This window comes from Solea senegalensis, linkage group LG3 (genome assembly GCF_019176455.1).
Source record: "Solea senegalensis isolate Sse05_10M linkage group LG3, IFAPA_SoseM_1, whole genome shotgun sequence".
Taxonomy (NCBI): Eukaryota; Metazoa; Chordata; class Actinopteri; order Pleuronectiformes; family Soleidae; genus Solea; species Solea senegalensis.
In genome coordinates this window covers 8,688,405-8,712,429 of record NC_058023.1, presented here as the reverse complement: position 1 = coordinate 8,712,429, position 24,025 = coordinate 8,688,405, and the positions used below count along the sequence as shown (strand labels likewise).

Below are 24,025 nucleotides of genomic sequence, written 5' to 3'. Positions count from 1 at the left end.
TCAAGTGAGGAGTTTGTTCTTCTTGCTATAGGCCGATAAGCATTTCCCTGTATATTGGTCAGTATGAACAGCAAGATGGATCATGCGAGATGGTTCTATACATATTCTATACATGTTAATCGTGATACAAATTAGATGGAGCATGGCTCTGTCGTCTCTTTCTACTTCTGGGTCAAAGACATGCAAGAGTAATCGGACTATGACTCGTTTTATCCAGGTATGTTAGTCTGACTAATGTGTTTACATGGCATTAAGAAAACCAAATTAAAAGTCTGACCCAAGTGGTTTGACGGACATCCTGCAATGTTGTAGTCCACTTGATTCTCCAGTCACCACCAGTATAAGCATTAATTAGCCACCTCACTGTGGTACAAGAAACGCCTCTTGACCTCACATCACAAATACAGGAACACTCAAAGTAAATCCATCCCTGGTGGTATCGTTAGAAAAGCCAGTGTTGGATGAAAACCACACGCTAAGAATCACTTGGTTGTCAGTGAAGGATGTATAAACCCACAGGATTCACCACTGATGGCAGCTGAAGGAAATCATCTTTCTTTGCAGCTCTGAATGTCATCACAGCTTCAAGCATTTGATCCTCTAAGTGGCAGAACTCAAAGGAGTTCATTACCCATGGCCTCCCCTTAGCTGGGGCTGTGTTCCAAACCACTTAGCATTCAAATTGAAAGTGAAATCCATCGAGACTCTAATTCGCCTTCCTGTCTGTGGGCCCATGACTGGGGACCTTTAGAAAATAGCTGTATAAATCTCTGGGTCAATATGCTGGGGTCGGCGCGTAAGCCGAGGCTCTGCTTAGAAGAGATGGAGCTATTGACTGATCATGTTGCCAATGAGCTCTTGATCACGACTCATAAAACCCTCATTAAAATTAAGCAGCTTTGGGGACGTGTTGTGCTATATACGAGGACACGGTGATCACACCGCACAGAGAGCTCCGACACCTATACTCCACACCCAACTTTCAAGTGCATGGGAGGAAGTTACAGGGCGCTCCGCACTGCTGGATGCATATTTACAGCGTCATCATCATCATGTGATTGTCTGACAAATGGCGAGGTGCGAAAGTATCTTATTTCGGGCCTTTTTTCCCCCTCCTGGCAGTATAGGTGACAGTCAGGCGTGTGGATCGTTGTTGCTGTCAGCACCTCCATGTAAAACTCCATTAACTGGATCTCGATGTTCTGCTCTGCCAGACCACATTTGAATGTGTCAGCGCGCGAGTGAGAGAGTGAGCGAAAAGAGGGGAGACACTTGTGTACACCTCTGTACAACGACTGCAACCGAGTTTGTCAGACAAAGCTGAGTTCATTTGTCCCGTCTCAATACACAGTTTAAAAGCGCGGCTTGGGATTGTTTCTTCAGACTATAAGATAATTAAAGACTTTTAGTTTTACAGCACTTACACCATTGGTATCCAGTATATTGGAGTTGTCCCGCGCCTGTTGTTACAATTCAAATCGGTACGTTATTGAGCAACAGCAGATGTGTGTGGATTTAGGCCACAAATCAGTCAGCATCAATAAATAAACAAGAATGTAATAAACGAGACCAACCATTACGTTGAGGAAGTACTATAGTCGTGGAAAAACTAGAGCAGAGCCGCGCGACAACTGTTTTGTGGACTGACGCCACTAAATCGAACATACTGGTCCTTTAAAATACCCGAACGATGCAATGCAACATGGGAAGCAAGTTTTACTGTGGACCTGAATGACACTATTTCATTTACAGAACATAAGGATGTCAAGTGGAACGAGCCACTTGCATAGAGTCTGTCTGGGTTTTTTTTATTCCTCTGTCTCAGTCTGTACTGGTTTGAGCTACAGCGAAAGAAGGGTAGATATTATTAATTATACCTCCAGAGACTTTTCCTGCACTTCACAAGCTTTCCTCTCCTTTATTTCTCTACTTGAGAATATATTATTTAGTTAAAAATGCCTCCCCCCCCTTCCCTCTTTTGCCCTTTTCTCATCTTGCCCTGCAGACAGATTTAATTACATCAGCTCCTTCTCTGTGTGTGTGTGTGTGCTAAGAATTCTCAGTCTGTTTTGGTCAAAGAAGAAGAAGAGAGAGGTTGATGCCAGCAAGAGTCATCTGTCGTGAGCGTGTGAAGTAATGGGGAGCTTATGGGAGCTGATGAGTTGACGGTGGATGGACAAGGCTCCTCCCGATTCTCCCCTCAAGACGTGGAATGAAACACTCTGGCCACCTCACATGATTACCCACAGCTTCCTCATGCAGGTACACGCAGAGCAAGTATCCATGCACAGACAGACACACACACACACACACACAGGCAATACATTAAAGTGCAGGCTACACATCACAGCAGCGTCAAATCCTCTCTCTGGGGCATCAATCAGACGCTGGCTGCTGGCACAGTGAAGTGGAATGGCTGTAATGGCTGTCCCAAATGCTCCCACATCCCAGTCCTCCTGCTGACCTTTTCAAGCCACTTAAATAACGGTCAGCGCTATGACACCATCAGATAGATTATTCGCTCCCTTCAGTGGACACCGAGGCCCCATCACTGCAGCTCTACTTTTTTCACAGCTTTATACCCAATCATTTCACTTCAATCAGCAGCACAGCGCCGACGGCCATGCGTCACTGCAGCTACGACGACGACGACGACGACGACGACACCGGAGGGAGCTGCCATTGTTATCACATCACCATAACCACTAACAGTGACTGAGTAATGTTAATGCCTGAGAATGGTTATTATTCAGCTGATGGTGGCCGGGTTACACTGTGTGCCCTCGGTGACATGAAATGATCTGTCTGTAACGACACAGTAAATGTTTAGAGTGAAAGATAAAATCTGGCCGTAATAAATAAACTCTTATTGCAGTGACAGATTTAGTGCTCGCTCATCATTAGCTCATTATCGACTGTGAGAACAGACACGCGGCATATGCACGTGTTTTTCAAGTCATCGCAAATGCAATGATGTAAATGTATCTTCCTATTATGTCTGATTGTTGTGTAATTAGAATCATAAACTACGTGCTTGTAATTAACAATCCTATATATGTTTCTTATCTTTTAATCCTACTACATGCCATATTGTAAATTGAGAGGATTTTAAACTATTTCCACTTGCCACAACAGTAAAAAAAACAACTTATCCATCAATGCAATCAAAGAAAATGTTATATACAGTGCAAGGTAATTTTTCCGGAATCTCACTTGTTATGTAACTTTTATTAATTCAGCTTAAAAATAAATAAAAGTGTTTTCTGAATTTGAATCATGATCTTCATATTAATAACTCCTTTCATTGTAATGTTGCATTTGCAGGGATTTACGTCGCACAAGTCTAAATGATGGAGCACAGACACAAGATGATAAGGAATGATAGCAGAAAGCCTTTGGAGAATAAAGACTGTCGCCTGTTTTGATGAACAGCTTTTATTGTTTTCAACATGAGAAGTGAGATTTGTAAAGGGTTTAGTAAAACACATTTTCCCTTCCATTAGCTCGACCATCCTTCTTCTCTTATAATCCCTTTTACCTCCATTATTCTAATTTTCGCTGATGCATTTCATCCTTTTATCACTTTGGCTGACTTTGCTGTGCAAGCACTGATTCGGTGCCACAGATTGAATATTTGGATATCGGAGCAGCGGAGCCATCAATTGACCTGAAACTTTCAAACTACACAGCTGCAATTTCAGCCTGATCCAACAAAAGGCAAAAAGGGGATATTTTTATGGTAGCAACTTCAAGTGGGCGAAAAATTGAGTCATGCCAAAAGGCTGTATAATCTGTCTCAATTCCTCCACTTTCTGGGTAAAACAAGATTGACGAAAAGAGGAGTTAAATGCAACGAGTTTAGGCGACCCTGCTCTCATTTTTCCTCTGTGTCTCCCCGTGTATATGTGAGACCAGTGTTGTCACGTCTCATTTAGCGGACAGGCAGCATCACTCCCTCAGTTTGCTCATTAAGGGCTGTTTGGTACGGCATTATCTTGATAAATGTCCCACTTATAGCACAGAGCATGCGGATGAATCAGACACTCTGTATAACTGTAGAGACAGTTCCTCTCATGTCAGTGTGAAAACAGTGCGTAAGGTGGAAATGATCTATGGACTCGGCTGAGAAGAGGCCTGACAGCTACTCAAGGCAGCTCAGCAGTGATGCAGAAAATGAATAACTTGAAGTGTAATCAATGAGGAATGTGTATGTTGTATTATAAACAGCAAATGGTTCACATGGAACAGCTTTCTGAATTGCTAATTGTCGTCTGTGTCTTCTTCTGGACGGACCTTGACATTGCAAGTGTGTAAATTATCGGCGGTTTAATTTATTTTCAAGTGCCCAATGAGAAAAAAAAAAAAATGAAGAAGACAGAATGGCTCCACCTCTGTTGTCCATCACTTCTGTCAATCAATAGTTTATTACCGATTCAAGAAAATTACTACACAGCAATATTGTCTAATTAAGTGACAAATGAATAAATAAAAACCTTAAGACGATAAGATGAATTTCCAAAGTGGGTGCACACAGCCATGTTAAAAATATTAGAGTCATTTCTATAGGTTTTTTTTAAAAAATGTTTTATTTACTTAATTTTGATTTAAAGCTGTACGTGTAATTATAAATAACATAATGAACATTAACCCTGGTTAAATGATCTTTAATTTAACCTATGTTATCCCACATGCATACAAGCAACCAGTAATAAAAGATAATAGTATAGTACGAGCATTTTAATGGTTTATTTTGTATGTACTTTTCCATATAAATGTGTTTAGTTTGTAATATTCTGATGTTGTTTTTGATGTTATTATATTTTTAATCTTATGTAATAATAACATGCTATTCCTTTTTTTGTATCTTCTCTGCTGTAATGTGAATTTCCCCCAGTCACAGGATCAATAAAGTATCTTATCTTATTAATATTATTGGTTGGTTGTTAGTAGTTTATTTGGCAATAATGTTGCATTAGTACCCTTGCCTGCATTTTTATAACAAATTATATCATAACATAGCTTCATCATGATGACATAAATTACATTATTCCTTGTGATAAATGGGTTTAATGGACATTCACAGGTATGATTAGGATTCAGGGAAGAAGAAGGTAAAAGGGGTAGAATCCATTAGCTCCAGAGCACCGCCCTGCTCACCACTGCTGCTGGAATTACCATGTACTACCTCATGCGCCAGAGCCAGGACCACAGTGTGACTCAGTATAGCAGTGAAAACCTCCCTGCTCCACCACCAGCTCTGATTTATTTCCTTTACGAGAACATGGGCACAATTTTTAATCATATTCCTGACCTCACAAATCCGTGTGTAGTTTTGTAATATGGGGCGTGCTGTGTCTCACACACTCACACACACACACACACCTCTAATCCCTGGATCCTCTGAGTAGTAGGACCATGAATTCTGGGACGGTGTTGCCAGGGGGAAAGTGACGCCCGGGACCTGTTGGAGATGACGGCTGAAGGAGGAGGATTAAAACAAGGGGATCATTTTAGCAGTGATCGTAGAAGATAGCGGGGAGAAGCCATCGCCTCTCTGTTTAAAGGGTGTGTTTGTGTTGTTTGTGTATATCTGGCAGATTTGTTGTAGCTTGGGAGCTAATGATTCGGTGCGAGACTCTCAAGCTAACGGTGCACGAGCTGCGTGCATGTGTGCGTATATGTGTGTGTGTGTGTGAGAACGTGTGTCGCTCCACTTGTTTTCACGTAACCCGAACCTGCCATTTCAGCTAACATGCGAATTTGATAAAGCTGTTTGGTTATTATTAGCTAATAAAAGATATTAGCTGACTTGGGCGAGGCGCCTTTGCCGACCTTATCATCGCAGGTCTGCATGTGTGAACGTGCAGGACTTGTATGGACCTGTTAATTTTGTTCAATGTATCCTGTTTGGATTCAACTATTTGTGTAAATAGCTCGTATTTAGTATCAGACAGCAACGAGGCTAATTAGCACGGCTATTAGCTTAGCAGCTAAAAGCTCGCTTGCTAATTGACCTACTTCGCTGTGGCAGATGCTGCCATGTTGTCATGCCACTCCACATAACTTCGTTACAACTTTTTCTTGTGCTCGTGGCGTTTAAGACGCCACATTGAACCATGTAAACAAACACGTTATTTCACATAACCTGCCAGCTTCACTCCTTAACGTGTACTAATCATGTAATAGGCCTGTACTACACATTATGTGCGAGATAAAAATATTGTCTTGGTATGCAAACTATTCAGTAAAGTATGTTTTAAGCTCGCCAGTTAAAGGATGAAGTAACTAAAGTTCTTTTAACGGGAGGATAATACGTAAGCAGTGACCCATTTTTGTCTGCATCTGTGATTCAAATAGCAGAACCAGTGCTAACGTAAACAGACAAAAAGCTGACGAAACAAACTCTTTTATTCCCACTTGCCTGCTACACAACATACTTTCTATGTTAATAAATGTATGTAATGTGGCAAAAATTAATCTGTTATTAAGTCACAACAAAATTAATCTGCAACTATCAACATTTTGATTTGTCATTGTTTTTTTCCCCCTCGATGGTAAGTATCACCTTAAATGTGAATTTTATCAAAACACTTATAGTAAAGTGAATATCTTTGGTTAGTGTGTAATTGCTTCCACATAAGAATCACATTTTCAACTGCTAATATTAAATGTTAGTTGTTTTTGTTGAAAGCAAGGCAAACATTATTCAGTTCATGATGAAAACAACATGAAGGCTCAGCAACTAGAGCAGGGGTTATTATTGGCACTGTGACAGCATGTCTCCTTGAAAGTAAGGCCAAACATGTAACATGCATAATTCCTCTTTCCCTGACCTCACGCAACAGGTTTGTGGAGATGGAGTCGCTGATGAGTGCGGTGGCTCCACGCTCCCCAGCCCCCTCCAAGAAGCTGTTGGAGGTGGACTTCCGCTCAGGGGCCACTCTGGAGCAGCTGTCGGCACAGGTGTCTGAGCTGGTACTACTAGAACAAGGGGAGTTTGGTGACCAGACCGCCTTAGAGGTCCACACAGCAAAGGACTTTATCTTCAACATGCTAGGTATTGTATGCCCACAAACCAGTCACACAAGATAGGACGATGTTCCCACCAAATGTTCTTAACTGTTATTAATACGATAAACAACATCAGCCCCAATTTCAGAATTTGTTGTTGAAAACTGTTGCTGGAATTATGGGTGCATGAAAACAGGGATATAATGCAGATTTGATCCAGTGAAGCCTGCTGTATGATCAGTGACTTTGTACACTATACTCTCACTGGACTTGTGTATCACCAAATAAATAATGTTGAAACTGACTCTTTATAATTTCACTGTTGAAAAATACCCTTAAATCTCAGTTTTACTGCATTCAAACATTATATACTGCTTATCCTTTGATGTTGGCATAGGGAAGCTGGTAGGAAATCCCAGTTGACACGGGGTGCGAGGCAGTGCCCACCTTAGATAGGCAGTGTATCACAAGAGCAGTCTCACTCACATACACACCTATGGGCAATTTGAGACTTTCTAATTTTTCAAAAACAGGGAGAACATGAAAACTTCACACACAGCTGAATTGGGACTCAAACTGAGAGCCTTTTTACCGTGAGTCAGCAATGCTAAACCACTCAGGTGCAAATCTTACATAATAATTTGAGTAGGATGTAATTAAATACAGTAAGTCCTGTGGGACAGCCATTATGTACTAGCTTCAGGTAAATAGTTAAATATACAAAACTATATCTGGATGTGGCTGTAGAGGCAGAGTTGCACAGTGGAAGTGAATTTGAATAATTGTTAAGTGTTATATGTGGCATCTTAAAATAGATATACTTAAAGTAGCTACAGGTAAGAGCAAATTTAAACCAATTCTTTCTATAGTTTGTCTATATTCTATTAGCTTGTAGATTTTATACTAGAACAGATCCAAATCATGGTGTATCGCTCCCATCATAACATATTTCTATTAATCTGTTTAAATAGTGTCCATGTTCAAATGTGGTTGCAAGCATAGAGTAAGCAATACATTAATCTGAAAGGACAAAGCTGCAAGATCCCATTTGAATGGGATTTGACAGTTTTTTTTTACAGACTTGCTCAGCATATGTGACAAAGATGATTAACAATACTAGACTCAAATTTAAATTTAATCCTCTGACAGACTGACACACTTTTTGTTTTGGTCTTACAGATTTGTAATATGTCATTTGTTGAGGCTCTTTGAGTGTAACGATAAATGTATTCCCTCTGCATGGCTCTACGACGTGTATTGGAAATGAGTGTGACGCACAGCTATTCCAAAGTGATGGTCGTTTTGTTGTTGGCAAAAAGTGAAGTTTGTTTGTTTGTCCAATAGGTGGCACTCTGTCTCCTCCCTGCTGTCCCCTGTCATCTCTGCTACCCCTGTCAGTCTGTCATTTTTGGTCTGTGACCTGAGAGTTTTGTGTGTTTCTTCTTCTTCTGATGATCTCAGCCCGCTTCTATGATTGTATCTCCTGGTTTCACTTCTTCTCTTTGTGTCATACAGTTTTAATAGCTGCTGCAATGGCTGACAGACAGCTCATGCTTATTTGCTTTTGTTGTCAACAAAGCGAATAAGCTCTGTCAAACAGACAGACTATCTCCAGATGGAATTCACACAAATCAAAATGGTATTCAGGTTTGTTTCTCCTCATTTCCTCAATTAGCACATACAATATCCTTTTGGATCCAATACCTTTAACTCTTTTTTTTGTTTTGGCTTTCTGTGCATAGCTCTGTGCTCAGTTCTTCTCTCACTCTCTCTTGGCCGAGAGTCTTGTGGTAACTTCTCCAGTTTCTGAAGCTGCTTCTGCTACAATATTTACCAGCGGTTTGCTGGTGTTTTCATACCCTGTGCCTCAGCGCCTGCTGTGAAAACTGTTAAAAGAAAGAAAGACAGAACAAACCTTTTTGGCACTTTCAGCAGGGGGAGAGGCCCTGTGTTGAATTCTAGGAATATGAAGTTAAGTTTGTTGTGGTAGCTGCATTAGCACCTCTCAAGGCCCTGAGGAGGATGAAAGGCAGTACTGAAAATCAAATATCCCAGTGGTGAAGGGGCTTTGGTACTGCCTGCCGACCTGCTGGAGGGGATTCCTCACTGCTGTAGGTGTGTGTGCTTGTTGAAGCTCAGCATGAGTGACTATGGCTGTTTTTTTACCAGGCTTTTATATCAAGTTTAAGCTGCAGAGGGATTCCCAGTGGGCTTTGTGCATTGTCTGGAAAAGGGAAAGGGGAAAGAGATTAAACTCTCTTACACACAGTTACACCTAGTGAATTTTTCTTCACACGGTGATAGATCCAATAGGAGTCTCTTATTTACCCTGTGTTTGGATAAACACTGAAGTTTTGCCTTCAGGCAGGCGGAGTGGGGGCTACTGTACATCTCCTATATCTCCTCCTTGTTAAAAAAACAACGACAAAAGTTTAACGAAGGCAAAAACCTTCCAATGAGGCTGAAGATCAGGTGCTGGGCACAGGTATAGCCTCAACCCAACTTTTAGATCTTAAAGTTAGTGTCAGCTTGTGAGAATTTAGTTCAGAGTTTATCCTCCACCTGATGTCAATGAAAAAGGAAACTTTTGATCCAAGTTTAAAGATTCATGAGCACTGTTCAGACTCTGCCCAAAAAATAATTTTTTTATCTGTCAGACACAAAAAACCTGTGCTTAGTATTTCACTGAGTTGTCAGACACAGATCAGAGGAAGCAGATGAACACTGACACTCTCCACTTGCCTTCACATTGGCCTCCCTTTTGTTTTCCACTATTCTGCACACGCCGGCCTCCTAAATCGTATTTGTCAAACATTTACCACAAGCTTTGATTAATAACAGTCAAAATGATCCTAGTTGATATTTTACTGTTGCTCTTGTGGCTCATGAATCCTTCTCAGTTGGTTGTAGCTGATTCTCGCAATAAAGCTGCAGTCTGCATTGCCCCCACCCCCCACATTGAATTATTGTCATTTTAATACATTTGAACAGGTTGATGCTCAATTGTATTTGTTGTTTGACAATTTCAGAGTAATATTTACAAAATAGCAAATAGCGTTTCGTTTTCTGTAGGCTTTGTTTTTTTATGCAACCACAAAATCAGACTCAGTCTAAGAAGGGCATTTAAACGTGCATTTCTAACTTCCCAAAGCTTCGTAATCTTACATATGATTAAAAAAAGAGCTTGGTCAAATTGAAACCATCAGATTTACAGCTGTATCCTCTGTTGGAAAGTGGCTCACTCAGCCGTTGGCCTGTCATTGGCCTGTTGATGGCCTATAATTGACCTGTCGTTGGCCTGCCGGATGGTGTTGATGTCTGGCTGGTCTCTCACTGCAGCCCATTAACACTGCTGGACTTACGTGTGACTGATTCACAGCTGGATGCTGTTTCCGCTGCGCTGACTTCCTGCCTCATTGAAGGGCCCTGCTCTGATGCCCACAGCTGACATGTAGTTTTTAGCGGAGGCTTGCATTTGTGGGGCCAACATGGCAGTCCTGGCTGACTAATTCTCTTTTAATGCCTGTTTAGACTTTGAGAGTGTCTTCATCTGGCAGCCAGAATTATGACACTGCTGGAATACATTACTGGAATGAATTCATTACTTTGGCTCTGCTTGTCTTCAGTTTTTCCTCATAGCAGACATACCAGTACTGGACAGCACACATAGGAGCGTCCTCCTTGACATGAGTAATGGTCACTGTTGTCCACTGACATATTTTCACTGGCATTTAGCTGCATTCGATCTTAATTACTGAAAAGCCGGCATGTGAGTGAAGGAGAAGAAAAACAGCGCTTTATTGATATTTACGCGGCTGAGTTCACAAAATCTGTTCGAGGAGGCTGTGTAACAAATAAACCAAAAACTGTCCGTGATTTAAAACATCGCGGCTGATGTCACGTTATATCACTCACTCAGTATCGGTCACTGTATCTCATTAGATGTGAATTTAGCATCTATATTAAAATATGTTGTGACATTGGATGTCAAGTTATCTGTCACGCTGCTCATTTGAAATAACCCAGACTGACTCTGTGATTTGTGCACTTCTATAATCACACGTTATCTGTACCTAAGAAAAAAGAAAAAGAGAGAAATCATTTGGGTCGTCGCTGTCAGCTGATAACAGCATCTTATGTGTCGGCAGCTGCTGTCTTGACTTGCTGGTAGAAAATCTGTCACACACACACCTCCCTCACAGGGTGACACTTTTCAGTAATGTACTAAAAAGTTTTTCATATTACGTTGGAGACTGTTGGGTTCACAGAGTGACACAAATTCCCCCTCTGGTTCAGGAATAATTCCTGAATATTTTTAGTATTGCGGTGGGAATCTCTAGGTACGAGTACGTCACAAGAGAACTTTTCCTTGAAATTAAATTAATTAGTTGTTTCTACTCGGGCCCCCTAGTTGATTTTAACAGAATTCATACATACATTTAATCCATATTTACTACACACAATTGTTCTCCATGGATTCATTATCATTAAAGCAAGACTTAAGATTAATCTAATAACTTTTTCTCACCTCTGTAATTAGAGTGCCTGCTTAGCAATGCAAAGTAAGGGAGAACTCTTGTTTTGAAGCTTCTAAGTAAGACATTCAAGAAGCAACATTATTGTATATTATAAACACCAGTAATGGTCACGTGACTCAATGTTAATATAAATTGATTCCTTCATCTGTGATAATACTGTTAGTATATACCCAAATATCCAAATACCGTAATTCAGAATTGGACAATGTCAAGCTTCTTAAACCTTAGCATGACTGAAGAGATCATTCATTTAGCTGATTTTAGGTATTCCTGCCTCCAATCTGCAGCTTTTCTAGCCACAGCTCATCATAGTGCATATTGACTGCCGGGGTGAATACAAGGGTGTGGGTTAATGACTTAATAATTGCTCAATTGATCTCTCTGCTCCCTTCTTTGGCCTCTCTCTAATAGCAACATGAAACGTCGGGATCCGTCGAACATGGTTCTTTGAAAGACAAGGCCGGCCTGCAGGCAAAAGTAGTGAACATGTGAAAGCCAAACCATGGTGACACCTTTCTCTTTAAGTGATAATTGCCTGTCAGTTAGCGGGACATGGTATCACAGTGTAGCTGGCATCGACGCAGCAGTGAGAAGCTGAAAGACTCTGACAGCTTCCTACATCTCCTCTCACTCTCTCTCTCTCTCTCTCTCTCTTTTTCTTTCTGCAGACGGTTTAGACACTCTCATCCAGGTTTCTTGGATTGAACACACTTTCATACAAACACAAACACCTGGCTCAGTGAAACCTCCCCCTCACATCAGATGAAATTCTCTCTCTTATAGGCCTATTTTTGGAGCTAATCTCCTGCCTTCATAAGAATTCATAAGCAGCGGGCGGGGGAAATGGTTCACCTTTCACTGGCTCGGTTGACTGGGAGTAATCCTGTTATTACTGCGTGAGCCTCTGAAGCGCCGTTTGAAAAGAAGTGATAACATCCAGTTGAAACGATATTAGTCGGGAGTCATTTGTAAAAGATTGACTTGCTCTTTTTCTCGGGTGAAACTGCTTTTACGATTATTGTTATGGCACATTCTGCTGCTGTATTAGAGTTTTATTGCCTAGAATAACAGAAAGGTCACACAGTGGAAGATGTGAACCTGTAAATCTCGTTTTCACACAGACAACATGCCCTCCCTCAAGAGGCTCTCACTCAAAAACACATGACTCTTCCAGTGGAGTTAATCTGTCCAAACTTTCTGCGTTTGAAAGATTTGTCATCGCTGCTCATCGATTCTCATTGAGAGTCTGGACAGCAGAGAACTAGGCACTGATTTAAAGGGAACATGTGCTCTGAATCCAGTCAGACTGCAGGGTTTTTCTCTCCACCTGCTGAAACTCAAGTAGTTTGTGTCCTTGTTGTGACATTTCGGGGACTTTGACAATGTTTGTGCTTCAGGCTCAGAAATCATTAGGCCGGTGACCACTGGTAAAACGGCAACTTGTTGCTTTTAAAGTTTTCTTTTCCGATTTAAAAGCTATCCTGGGTGGTCCCTGGCTGTAGATTTACATTTACCATTAAAATAGCACGTATGTGTACTACAGGTGGAAAGTAGCAGTTGTTTTAAACCCAGTATACATAACTACTCCCCTTTTCTTTTTTTCTACAAGGTTAATGTTTGTTTGTGCATTGTCGCTGCTCAGATAAAGATACATACACACACACATACGTACATACATACGGGTGCATGGAAATACTTGTAGTTACTCGGCAGCAGATGAGTTGGTTGTGGAAGATTAAATTTCAGACATTATTTAGCCTGGTTACCTCATACAGTGCAGCTCCACCGGTGAGAGGGTGTGAAACTGTGCGCATGTACGACAGACGGCTTTCTTTATGGTTAAGTAGATATTAAAGAAATAAATGTATGCAGGATGCTAGTACTGATTTTACTCACATCTTACTGTGAGCACAGCCTCCGTTTTAAGACTCTTTTTCTCTCTCTCCAGTGATGCATGGAAGTCATCACCGTATTTAGAGGAACCCCATTTTCCAGAGAGATTTACTGAGCTATTTTTGGAGTCTACCAAACCAGAGGTGTGTGGCAGAGTATTCTTATTCTTTAAAAAGGCTGTGAGGAGAAAGGACGTTGTGCCCGTGATGCCGATGACTGCTTTGCTCGAGATTAATTTCTTCTTTTTTAAAAAATATATATGCAGAGGAGAAAATAAAAGAGTGGTCTGTCCTTTTAAGCAAAGTTCTTGTTCATTTTGTGAAAGTGAAATACAGGGTAGAGGTCAGCGAGCATATCCACCGAGTGTTTACTCATGATAATTACAGTTATCTCTCAGGATTGAGTTTGTGATGACTTATTGATGTTAAAATCAGATAATGATATTTTATTTAGACTCATCTCCTGAAGCGGGTCATTTCAAAGACGCTTGCGGGATTGTGATTGCTACTCGATTGCAACACATTCAGGATTTGCAACCTTTTAAAGTTTGAGATTTAACTGTTGCTAAGTGTGTAAGTAAAAAGCAAAAAACTCCATACAGCCCATTCTCATGAAAAACACCTGAAAAGAATTTCATCCAAATATTTATTCTAGTCTTAATTGCCTGTGACCTCACAGAGCAAGGATTCTTATGCTAACTATGAAAAAATACACTTGGTGTACCTTTTATTAAATATCTATGCCAGATACGCCCACATACATCACTCATGGCATTAAAACCAGTTTTATTTTATCTTGTTTTATTGAGTTATTTGACAGTTCCATCTTATTGAAATGTAACCAGTGTCATGTATCTCAGAAGCCTAATTGCATTTCATTTGCAGACCATGTTCGTGGTTAGGTTTTTAAAAAGGTAATGCTTTAATGCTGTGGCTGATTGCTGTATGAATCTAATCAGACAACTGCAGCTTTTATTTTATTGTTGCTCAACCTCCTTACAAAAAGACAAGGCACATTCTTCAAGCACATTCTCACGCATAAAGGTCATTCAATGTGCTGTAAACAAATAATGGCCATTTGCAGCTTTTGTCTGTTTTATGGGTAAAAACGAGCTGCCTTGCAGGTTGGTAGAAGAGGAGTCTATTGGAGAAACCAATAGACTTTCAATTGGGTCCCAATTGAAAATATCCCTGAAAGAAGAACCTTCTTCTCATGGAAATTTACATTCAAAGACATTTCTTAAAGGATTAGGTTTAATCTGTCGCTGTGAAACCGGCATAGACTGTCTCCACTCCAGCTCTATTCTGTGTCTACAGGCATAAGAGTGGGATTGTCCTCGTGTGTGCACTTGCTCGCTGGCAGTTGCCCAGTAAAGCAGCGTGAGACTGTTGATTTGAGTTTGGATTAAAAAGTAGATTGTTTTCCCTGGAACAACCTCAAGCTTCCTGCTGTCAGTGTGGAGACTGAAGGAGCTGAACTAATTGCTACAGTGTCCTGCATCCTCCTCTCAAGCCAAGGGTCCTGCTGTGGAGATAAAATGCTCTTTATTCCTCCTTTTCGCTCCTCTTTTCCTCCTCCTTGCTTATTTGACCTAATTTATCAGTGGCTGATAAACCCAAACTTATCAGAAGAGTTTAACTTTACCAATCCTCTTTCTTATGCTGCCTGTTTCCCTCTCTTCTCCTCTTTGATCTCCACTTTGAGCATTTCTCTCCCCTTTTTTTTTTTTTACAGTCAAACAGATTTAATTTCATTCATTTCAATTGGCCATATACTTTGTTCCGCGTGTTGCATCACAAACACTCACCTCAGACAGAGGAGACATGACTACAACACTGAATGCAGACAATGAATAAATATCACTTTGGTCCAAAAAGTTAATTTATAACAAAGTGACACACTTTTTCTGAGTCACAGAAAAACTATAAAGACAATCCTTCTGCAGTCATTTTAGCTGTTAAAGATTGTATTGATACCAATGGCATGTTGGACTTTCTTCCTTATGAGAAATAATAAATATGAATTTGGTTATCAACCTTTTGCATCCCAGTCTGACCCTTGTATTAATAATGGTTTGTTAAGATGTTTCTCTCCTGTTATGAGCAAACAAGAAAAGTCATTTCTTACACATGAATGCTAATTTTCCGCCCACATGTTGTAAAGCTCAAATAAGGCGAGACATTTGTGACATAGCTAAAGTCGAATTGTACCAGGTGATGCCATTTTAGGGTTCTGCTGCACTCATGACAAAGTGTGGTGGGAGCGCCTTGCCTCAGACTGAGCCGCGCTCATCTCGTCAGGAGATGAATGGAAGTTGAAAAGAAAGATGAGCTGATCCTGCGGGGAAATGAAAAGACCCTTAGAGTCTCCATCACACACACTTTTTCTTCTTCTCTTCAATTGCTCCCGATGTGGTGGCACCAAATGGGGCACCTTCATTTATCTCTTTTTTTTTCCCAAGTAAAGCACCACAGAGAAACCTAAACTCCCACTTCAGTCACACATTTATCCCCACATGTTTTTCTAGTCTGTCTTTCTGCTCCTCCTTTCTGATGTAAATCGGGACAAGGTCATATTTTATAAAGAGGGATAGTTAGAGCATTGCTCATGAAGATGGATTTGGGGTTAACAATGGATTTGGATTTGGGGTTAATTTCTTGCTGCATCACAGCAAGAAGGTCACCGGTTTGGATCACGGTTTGACCGGCGGCCTTTCTGTGTGGCGTTTGCATGTTCTTCCTATGTGTGTGTGGGGGTTATCTGGGTCAGCCGTCCAAAAACATGCACATTAGGTTGACTAGGCACTCCAAAATGGCCGTCGATGTAAGAGTGAATGGTTGTTCATCTCTGTCGGTTGGCGCTGCCAACCTGTCGAGGGTGTACCTGCCTTTGCCCCTGTCAGTTGGGATTACTTTCAGCCCCCACACACACACTACTCTCATGTGGAGGATAAAGTGCTACAAAATGAGTGAATGAATGAACATGTCTCTCCTCACTTACACTTGCCTCTAGTATGTGGAAACATCGCATGCATCCTCCCACCAAGGTTGGATGCTCATGTACTGTAATTGGATAAGAGGAATCATGTTGAGAGCTTTGATCCCCCAGCAGCGGCCTGTCGGCTTGGCCTCATGCCCCTGTTCCAGCTTTCTGCAGCCACTTCACTGCCCAGGAGAGGATAAACATTTAAGCTCAAGCTCTTTCAATCTCTTTCCTGTAAAGGAATTTTCAAGTGCCACCGCTTCACCTTTGACCTGCAGTAGCTACTAGTTAGCTTTAGGCCAGCACATTAGGATCAGGCTTTTCCTGGTTGCTCTTTGAAGGCAGTAAAACATAATTCACTCGACACCAGTGCTGCGGCTCCCATGGGCCCAGTTCCTTTTTTAGTTTACAACACAGCTAAGTAGTTATAAAGGGATTTAGAGGCAAGTTTCTCGCATATAAAATGTTCAGGGACGAGATCGAGGACAGCTTTTTATGGTGCAGTCAGACTTAAGATATCATAAAAATATAACGTAATTGTCTGAGTCCTCGTATTTCTTTCATCAGACCTTAATGATATTATTATGTTCCTTCAACTTGGAAATGAACTAACAAAGGATGAAAAGAGGAATCCAGTGAGTAATAATTATAAGAAATGTACGTATAGTCGGGCTGCTGAAGAAACAAAGTGGCACAAGATGGCAGCCTTTGTTGAGTAAGGCCGTAAAAGGGTGTATTCTAAGGCTGCAAAACACTCACACAAACATACTTATGGACTGACTGTATATTCTGTCTCTGCCAGTAATCCCTCCCAATATGACACTGGATCATTAGCACTGACTGCACAGTGTCGTGGCATATGGAAAAACGACACCATCTGGCAATCGCAATGATCTTCACATTTAGAATAATAGTTTGACAACAGTTGTGACAATAGCCCGACAAACTGCCTGGCACCAAGAGAGACTGGGAAGTTGCCTCTTGAAGCAACGTCTCCTTTTTCTCCTCCATATTTAATATATAGCAGAAAAATGTGGGCACAAATGTTGGCAAGACGTTGAATTTTTATCCTTTGATTTTAGCCCAGTGGTCTCTGAATGGTCAATGAATAATTTCACACCCCTTGTATCAATATTCCTGCAGGCCAGACTTATAAATATATGCAGTGTCTCTCAAAACAAATGAAATCAGACATTTTCTTGAAGTCCTGCTGCTCTCTGTCTCAGTCCATTAGCCCAAGATGGTGTTCATGTATATGAGCCTTTCCATTTATTTTAATAGACGCAAGCAAACACACTCTTCAAAACCTGTCCATGAATCTACATATAAATAACACGCTCTTGATTTCTTCATCTTTTCCTGACTCCAGGTTTAGTTCAGAAAGTGGATCAGCGCCTCCCAGTCGCCAATGAGTACCTGCTCCTGTCAGGTGGAGCTCGGGAGGGGGTCTTGGATCTCAACCCTGAGGATGTGGGGGACTATGCTAAAGGGGCTGATTTTGACCTGGACTTCACCCTGCTGGTGCCTGCTCTGAAGCTCCATGACCGCAACCAGCCTGTCACCCTGGACATGAGACACTCCCCACCCTGCCACTCGTGGCTCAGCCTCCGTCTATGTGACTCCAACATCCTGTCCCGCTGGAGCGTCTGCTGCCAGGAAGAGAACGGACTTCCCACTGATGAAGATGAGGAGGAAGAGGGGGAAATGGGTAAGTCAGATAATCAGCGCAAAGACACAGGAAGAAAAAGGAACCTAAGGTCGAGTCATTGAAGTAAGAGCTGAAATACGAGAAACAGAGAAAGTAAACAAGGTAAGAGACCAAGTAAAATGCAAAATGAGGAGCTGTGAGCAAGAATGTAAAATAGAGAGATGATGAAGTGCAGAGAAGAAACGAGGTGCTGTCGCAGTGCAGGGTGGATGGAAGCAGAGCTGATTGAAATGTCTTCATGTTTTTGTGATGACGTGTTTGCCCTGTGAGCTGTATTGCAGGCGTGTTCCTTTAACTCCTCAGTATGGTGGAAGTGGAACCAGGAAAAAAAAAAACCTCCACAACTGGCAATGACTGTTTCGGCTGAAAAGGAACCTGACAAAGGAATATAATCTAAAAGAGGATGATGAACACAATTTTACAACATGGGTCATTATCAGTAGAGCATTTCAGTGGTGGAGAGATTGCATTTGGTCATCTGTTGCGTTTGAATCTAGTCTGTCTGTACTTGTATGATGGCAGGAGCTCAAGACAGAGAGCTGCCATCACAAAAGGGAAGCAATTTAATGTCCTGGTTAGAGAACAATCAGCCATTTTCTAGTGATCCTGCTCACTGTTGCTTTAAATGACCCATTGAGAATCAAAAATGTTATGTAAGTGATTTTAATCAGGCTTTGGCACAAACGTAATTCAATTAAAGTACGAAACAAATCTAGATTTGCTAAAACTGGCAAATCTCACACCAGTGTCTAAAATGAAAACAAGTGCAAATCCACACATTAATTGGCACTTATAACATTCACGTTTCACTAGATTTAGTCCTGACGTTTCGATCACCACCTGCTTTGAGCCAAAACAAACAATCTTCCAGTTTTATTGCACAATTGCACCCAGACCATGGCACACAAAGGACTGATTTTGTAAAGTGTATGAATGTGTGCCAAAGGCAGTGCTACATTTCACAATACGCCCACAATCTGAACAAGTTGACAACAGTGGGCTCTGACTACAGGACTGAAACACAGTCAACAAGAAGCGGGGGAGTGCTGATAGTGGCTCCTGCACTTTTATTTCATCACCGACATAGTAAACAGTACTATGAATAATAGCAGCGCTATACCAAACTGTAGCATGTCAAAGTTATAGTGCATTTAGTGTTTTATTTTTTTTTACGAGGTGTTGATCACACAACAAACAGATAATTAACTTAACAAGTATATTATACTTTCTCTCTATTCAACACTGGCTCAATTACTGACGCCTACACTCTATTGTCTAGAGTTTAAATGAACACATCCACAATTTATAGCTGTGTATACATACGAGTTACGCGATCCACCCTGGGCAAAGTCTTTTGTGCATTAAAGACCGGCATTTCCCTTTAAATCCAAATACCAAGAAGTTGGAGAAAATTTAAGAATCAGTGTGATGATTTTATAGGATGTCTTTGTAAATTTGGTTGGAACTATTAAGAACTTTCAAAAGTTTCTTGAATGCATCTTGTAGCTGCTCCTCTTAGCTTCTCTTAGCTCAACATGTTGCAAACCCTGGAGCAGCCAATAATCTGACAAAATTATGTAGAAACATAATTGAAAGTGTGTCTTGTAGATTTATTTCACAATAAAGCTTATACCTGTACAAGCATCAATAAATATTTGCTGGAACTGTCCATCCCTAGTGTTAATGTCATCCATAAGCCGAAATACTTAGTTACCTAATGCTGCAGAAAGGACCATATTTGTCTGAAACACAGCTGCACCTGATTTGAATGCAACAGTACATTGCATTGCAGATGCTGTCACATTTTGGGAAGTTTTGTGTGGATAAACAAAGAACATGGTCTCCCCTCTCTCCTGCCCCTCAGATAAAGGCTCCATCCCCTCCCTGGGCTCTCCTCAGTCTCTGGATGGATGCTACTTCTCACCCAGCCTGGTGACAGACTGGTTCTGGGGGGTGGTGAGTGAGGCTGTAGAGGAACTGAGGCGTAGCCCCCAGAGGGGCATCCCCACACCGGATCGACTGGAGAGGAATGGACCCCTCACTACCATCATCCTCCAGGTACAGATTGAGTGGTACATGCTCTCTTGCTGAAATGTCATTTGTAATTCAGAATTGAGCGGACTTGGTGAATGTTTAAAATAATCTGTAGATATAATCTGCTCCTTTTTGCGAGGAATAGAAATTTGCATTCAGTGACACTTTCCCCCCGACTGTTTCCTCCCTGCAGGCAGGATCTAGCCGGGTGTTGTACGACCTTCTCCCTGTGGTGTCGTTCCGGGGCTGGCCGGCTGTGGCCCAAGGCTGGCTGACCGCCAACCATTTCTGGGATGGAAAAATCACTGAGGAGGAGGCCATATCTGGCTTCTATCTGCTGCCCTGCTGCTCCCCGCTGGGTGGCCGGCCCGACAGGGAGTGGAGGCTGGCATTCTCACGCAGTGAGGTGAGGGGATTGTGTATGTTGTCGTGTCATGTCTGGTGTCACCTTGGACTGACCCCATTTCCTCCCTTACCCCTCTTTCCCTTCAACACTGTCGTAACTCCCTGGATGTTGCTCTGCTGTGCTCAGGTTCAGTTGAAGAAGTGCATCCCTTACCCGATGGCCCAGGCTTTTCAAGCAGCCAAGGCGGTGCTGTCTCGTATCCTGGCTCGTCCTCGCACAGGTCTCAGCCTCTACCATCTGCGAACCCTCCTCTTCTGGGCCTGTGACCGACTCCCTGCTGCTTACCTGTCTTGCCCTGATCCCGATACTGCTGGTCGCCTCCTCCTTGGCCTCCTGGATGACTTGGCTCATTGCATCCTGGGTAAAAACTGTCCGAACTACTTCCTGCCCCAGTGCAACATGTTGGAGCACTTGTCGGACAGCCAGGCACTGCTGGTAGCTAGGAAACTGGCCCACGTGCGCTCCGATCCCAGTGAGCATCTCCGGGCGGCTCTGGACCAAGCTCAGCAGGCGGGCCAGCTGAAGAAGGAGCTGACGGCCAGCACCAATGGCCATGGCTCCCCCGGGCATCACACAGCCAACGGTATCATTTCCCCATCGGACGACAAGCTGGCACAGCGGCTGCAGCAGCTGGTCACAGAGAATCCTGGGAAGTCCATATCCGTCTTCCTGAACCCTGATGATGTCACCCGGCCTCATTTCCGTATCGATGACAAGTTCTACTGAGAAGATGTGGAAACGTGTGTGTTTTGCTCCCAATGTGACATCACACTGAATGTCAGGCAGATTGTTTTCTTTTTCTGAAACACAGAGCTGACCTGAAACTGAGCACACGCCTCCTCTCTCTATCTCTACCCTGAAGCAGAGCAATGCCTTGCTGCTCGGCTGACTTTTTTTAACCAAAAAAAAAAAAATACTACTACTACTACTACTACTACTACTGACTAATGTTGTCCAGTTTCGTGGGCATCGCACAATAGACATGATGTCACCAAGCTGTTGCCACGGAAATGGCCCTCTTGTAATGAGCCGGCCTTAACGAGACTTATCAGCTGGTGCTAAAAAGACAAGATCAGCACAGACAGAAGGGTGTGTGTGTGTATATCTGTGCGTGTGTGTGTGTGTGTGTGCGTGCGCGCGTGTCTGTGTGCGTGTGAACTTTGCGCACCTTTCACTTTTGACTTACAGTTGCTGCATTTCTCTGTTTTTAATTTGAGATCAGAGTCGGTGAGGGCTGAATCAGAAAACCAAGGTGTGGCTGATGTAACTGAATGTAACGTTGAGAGTCTCGTCTCTCCTTCAGCCACAGTTTAGCTCTCTCTTTAACACCATGCCTTGAATAATGAGATCTTATATTTTTTAGTCTTTCTCAGGTATTCATAATACTAATCCGTTTTTTCTATGTACGTGATTCCATCTCAACGTCTCTAACTACTGTATTTAAGCGGTTAAGCTGTGCTGCACCATCCAGGGTCATGTAAGCTCCTCTGTTGATGTAGAAACTGCTCCACAAAAGTCTCCATTAGAGACGGAACGAACGCGCCTTTTACCGGACAGGTATCAAGCACTCCACATAGCTTGTTTGTCCCCCCCACTCAGCTTTAATGGAATGTATACAATTGAAAATCAAACTATGACATGGCTCAGGAGACTGACATTCAGGATCTTCTCAAACACGTTTGCCACACAGACACAGGCCGGTTGCCCGGTGTGAAAATGGATAACGGCTGATTAGGAACGAGGGATAAACGATCCCAAACCAGTTCATTAGAAGACGACTGACTGGATTTGCGGAACCTGAACAGACATCCAGTGTTGTAGTATGCCTTACATGAGTGATAAACAACATTTAAAACGATGTCAAGAGACTCCAGAGGTCAAATTAGCCCCTGTGTGTTGTCAAGTGAAAGAAAGTGAGGTACAGAAGCCATGGCTTATTGGCCGACTTTTCTTTTCGCATATTCATGAATGAGTCGTGGTTCTTCATCCAGCAGAAGGTCCAGCATGTCAGACACCTTGATGCTCGTTGTCTGAGTGTGTCTATTAACTCCCTGTTTAAGAAAGTGAGTTTTGTGTGTCTCAGTTGATTTTCTTTTAGACTTATAGTTGCCCCTCCTTCTCCTCTGCTTAGTTGGTCTTTTTTTAATGAGTGCTGTGTGATTGAGAGTGTGTGTGTATGTGTGTGTGTGTGTTGCTGTGTATTCACAGAGACGAAACACACAGCAGGACACAGACAGACGCCCAGATGTTGCCCATTGAATTATCCCCTCAGTGGTTACTGGGCCCGATTTTGTCGTTTGTCATCAGACAGAGGCTAAAACCACCAGGGGAGGGAGGGAGGGAGGGATGGATGGATGGATGGATGGATAAAAGGAGATAGGACCTTCTCTGGTCTTTTTAAAGACATCAGAAGTAAGAGAACAGGCCTTGCGGCGTCTGGACCGCTGCCTCTCTTTGAGGCTGTCACTGTTTTTTTTTTTTCCCCTGCTGTGACTTCCCTAACTCTTTCTCCTTTTTCCATTCTCATCTCGATCTGCATTTCCCTCCACAAAGCGCTAGTGCTTTTCTATCTTTCTCCTCCCGAAAAAAGGTCCAGAGCCACAGGAAGCCTTACGTTTACACTGCTAATAGTGACTGTACTGCTGCAAAGCTACTCGGCTGATCTGTCTGACGGTTTGTACGATCGGTAAATGGTGTCCGTGGCAACAGAAACAGACCAGTTAAGCAAGTCCTGCGTTTCCTCCCACTCTCATCCCGTTCACCTTTCTTACCTTAATACATTTGCAATGGAGAGTCGTCGGAAAAAACACTGCTAACAAAACGTCGGGCAAACCTCGGAATGTAACCAGGTTTACCGAGCACTAAACTGCTGCTTTCTACGAGCTACTCTAAAAGCACACGATCACTTATATTTTACATATGGTTCATTTTTTTATGCTTCTGGTGGAATGTTTTCCCGTCAGACACGTGTATGAATATTTCTGTCAGCTCTTAGAGTCTGCAAATGTCACACTTTAACTACTGAATGAATTTTTTAGAGCATCCGTCTGCACTGCTGATGTATGTGTGTGTGTGTGTGTCTGATTGAAATCTGAGGAAAAACCAAAGTGTGTCATTGCAGAGGAACAGAATGTGAGAGTGTGTTTTTCACACGTCTGCCACTTTGTCAGAGGATCGCGCAGTGTTTTCAGCACTTTGTCACCCAAACTGTACAAGTGTTTATTTCCTGGAAAGTTGACATCATTTCCTCTTTCCACTTTGACTGAGGACATGTCAGGTGTGTGTCTCACCTTGTAACCTACTGAGGCTACTGAGAGATCGCCAGACACCGGAAACAATCATCTTTTCTTTGAGTTGTACACATGGAAGTCCTACATTTTACAATGGCCTCAGTTTATAGATATGCAATCAAGAGTCCCTGTGGAAAAGCCTGTCCTTTGCAATGCCTGCTCC

General features: G+C 42.3%; 1 protein-coding gene across 2 annotated transcripts; it reads left to right on the top strand.

Annotated features, from left to right (window-relative positions):
* The first annotated feature begins 5,204 nt into the window (after positions 1-5,204).
* tmem102 (transmembrane protein 102) lies at positions 5,205-22,707 on the top strand. 2 transcript variants are annotated; one of them, XM_044022249.1, is made up of 6 exons: positions 5,205-5,565; positions 6,846-7,057; positions 17,794-18,132; positions 19,997-20,190; positions 20,360-20,572; positions 20,699-22,707. In XM_044022249.1, exons 2-6 carry the CDS (start codon positions 6,856-6,858, stop codon positions 21,296-21,298), a joined length of 1,548 nt encoding a protein of 515 aa, XP_043878184.1. In that variant the 5' UTR covers positions 5,205-5,565; positions 6,846-6,855; the 3' UTR covers positions 21,299-22,707. The 2 variants fall into 2 exon arrangements, with proteins under 2 accessions (XP_043878184.1, XP_043878185.1); XM_044022250.1 differs by lacking the exon at positions 5,205-5,565 and adding an exon at positions 5,584-6,554.
* The last annotated feature ends 1,318 nt before the right edge of the window (positions 22,708-24,025 follow it).

Coding starts and splice junctions, on each gene's coding strand:
- tmem102 (XM_044022249.1), top strand. CDS start 6,856: ATGGAGTCGCTGATGAGTGCGGTGGCTCCACGCTCCCCAGCCCCCTCC. Junction 7,058..17,793: donor CTTTATCTTCAACATGCTAG/GTATTGTATGCC, acceptor TCCTGACTCCAG/GTTTAGTTCAGAAAGTGGAT. Junction 20,191..20,359: donor TCACTACCATCATCCTCCAG/GTACAGATTGAG, acceptor TCCTCCCTGCAG/GCAGGATCTAGCCGGGTGTT.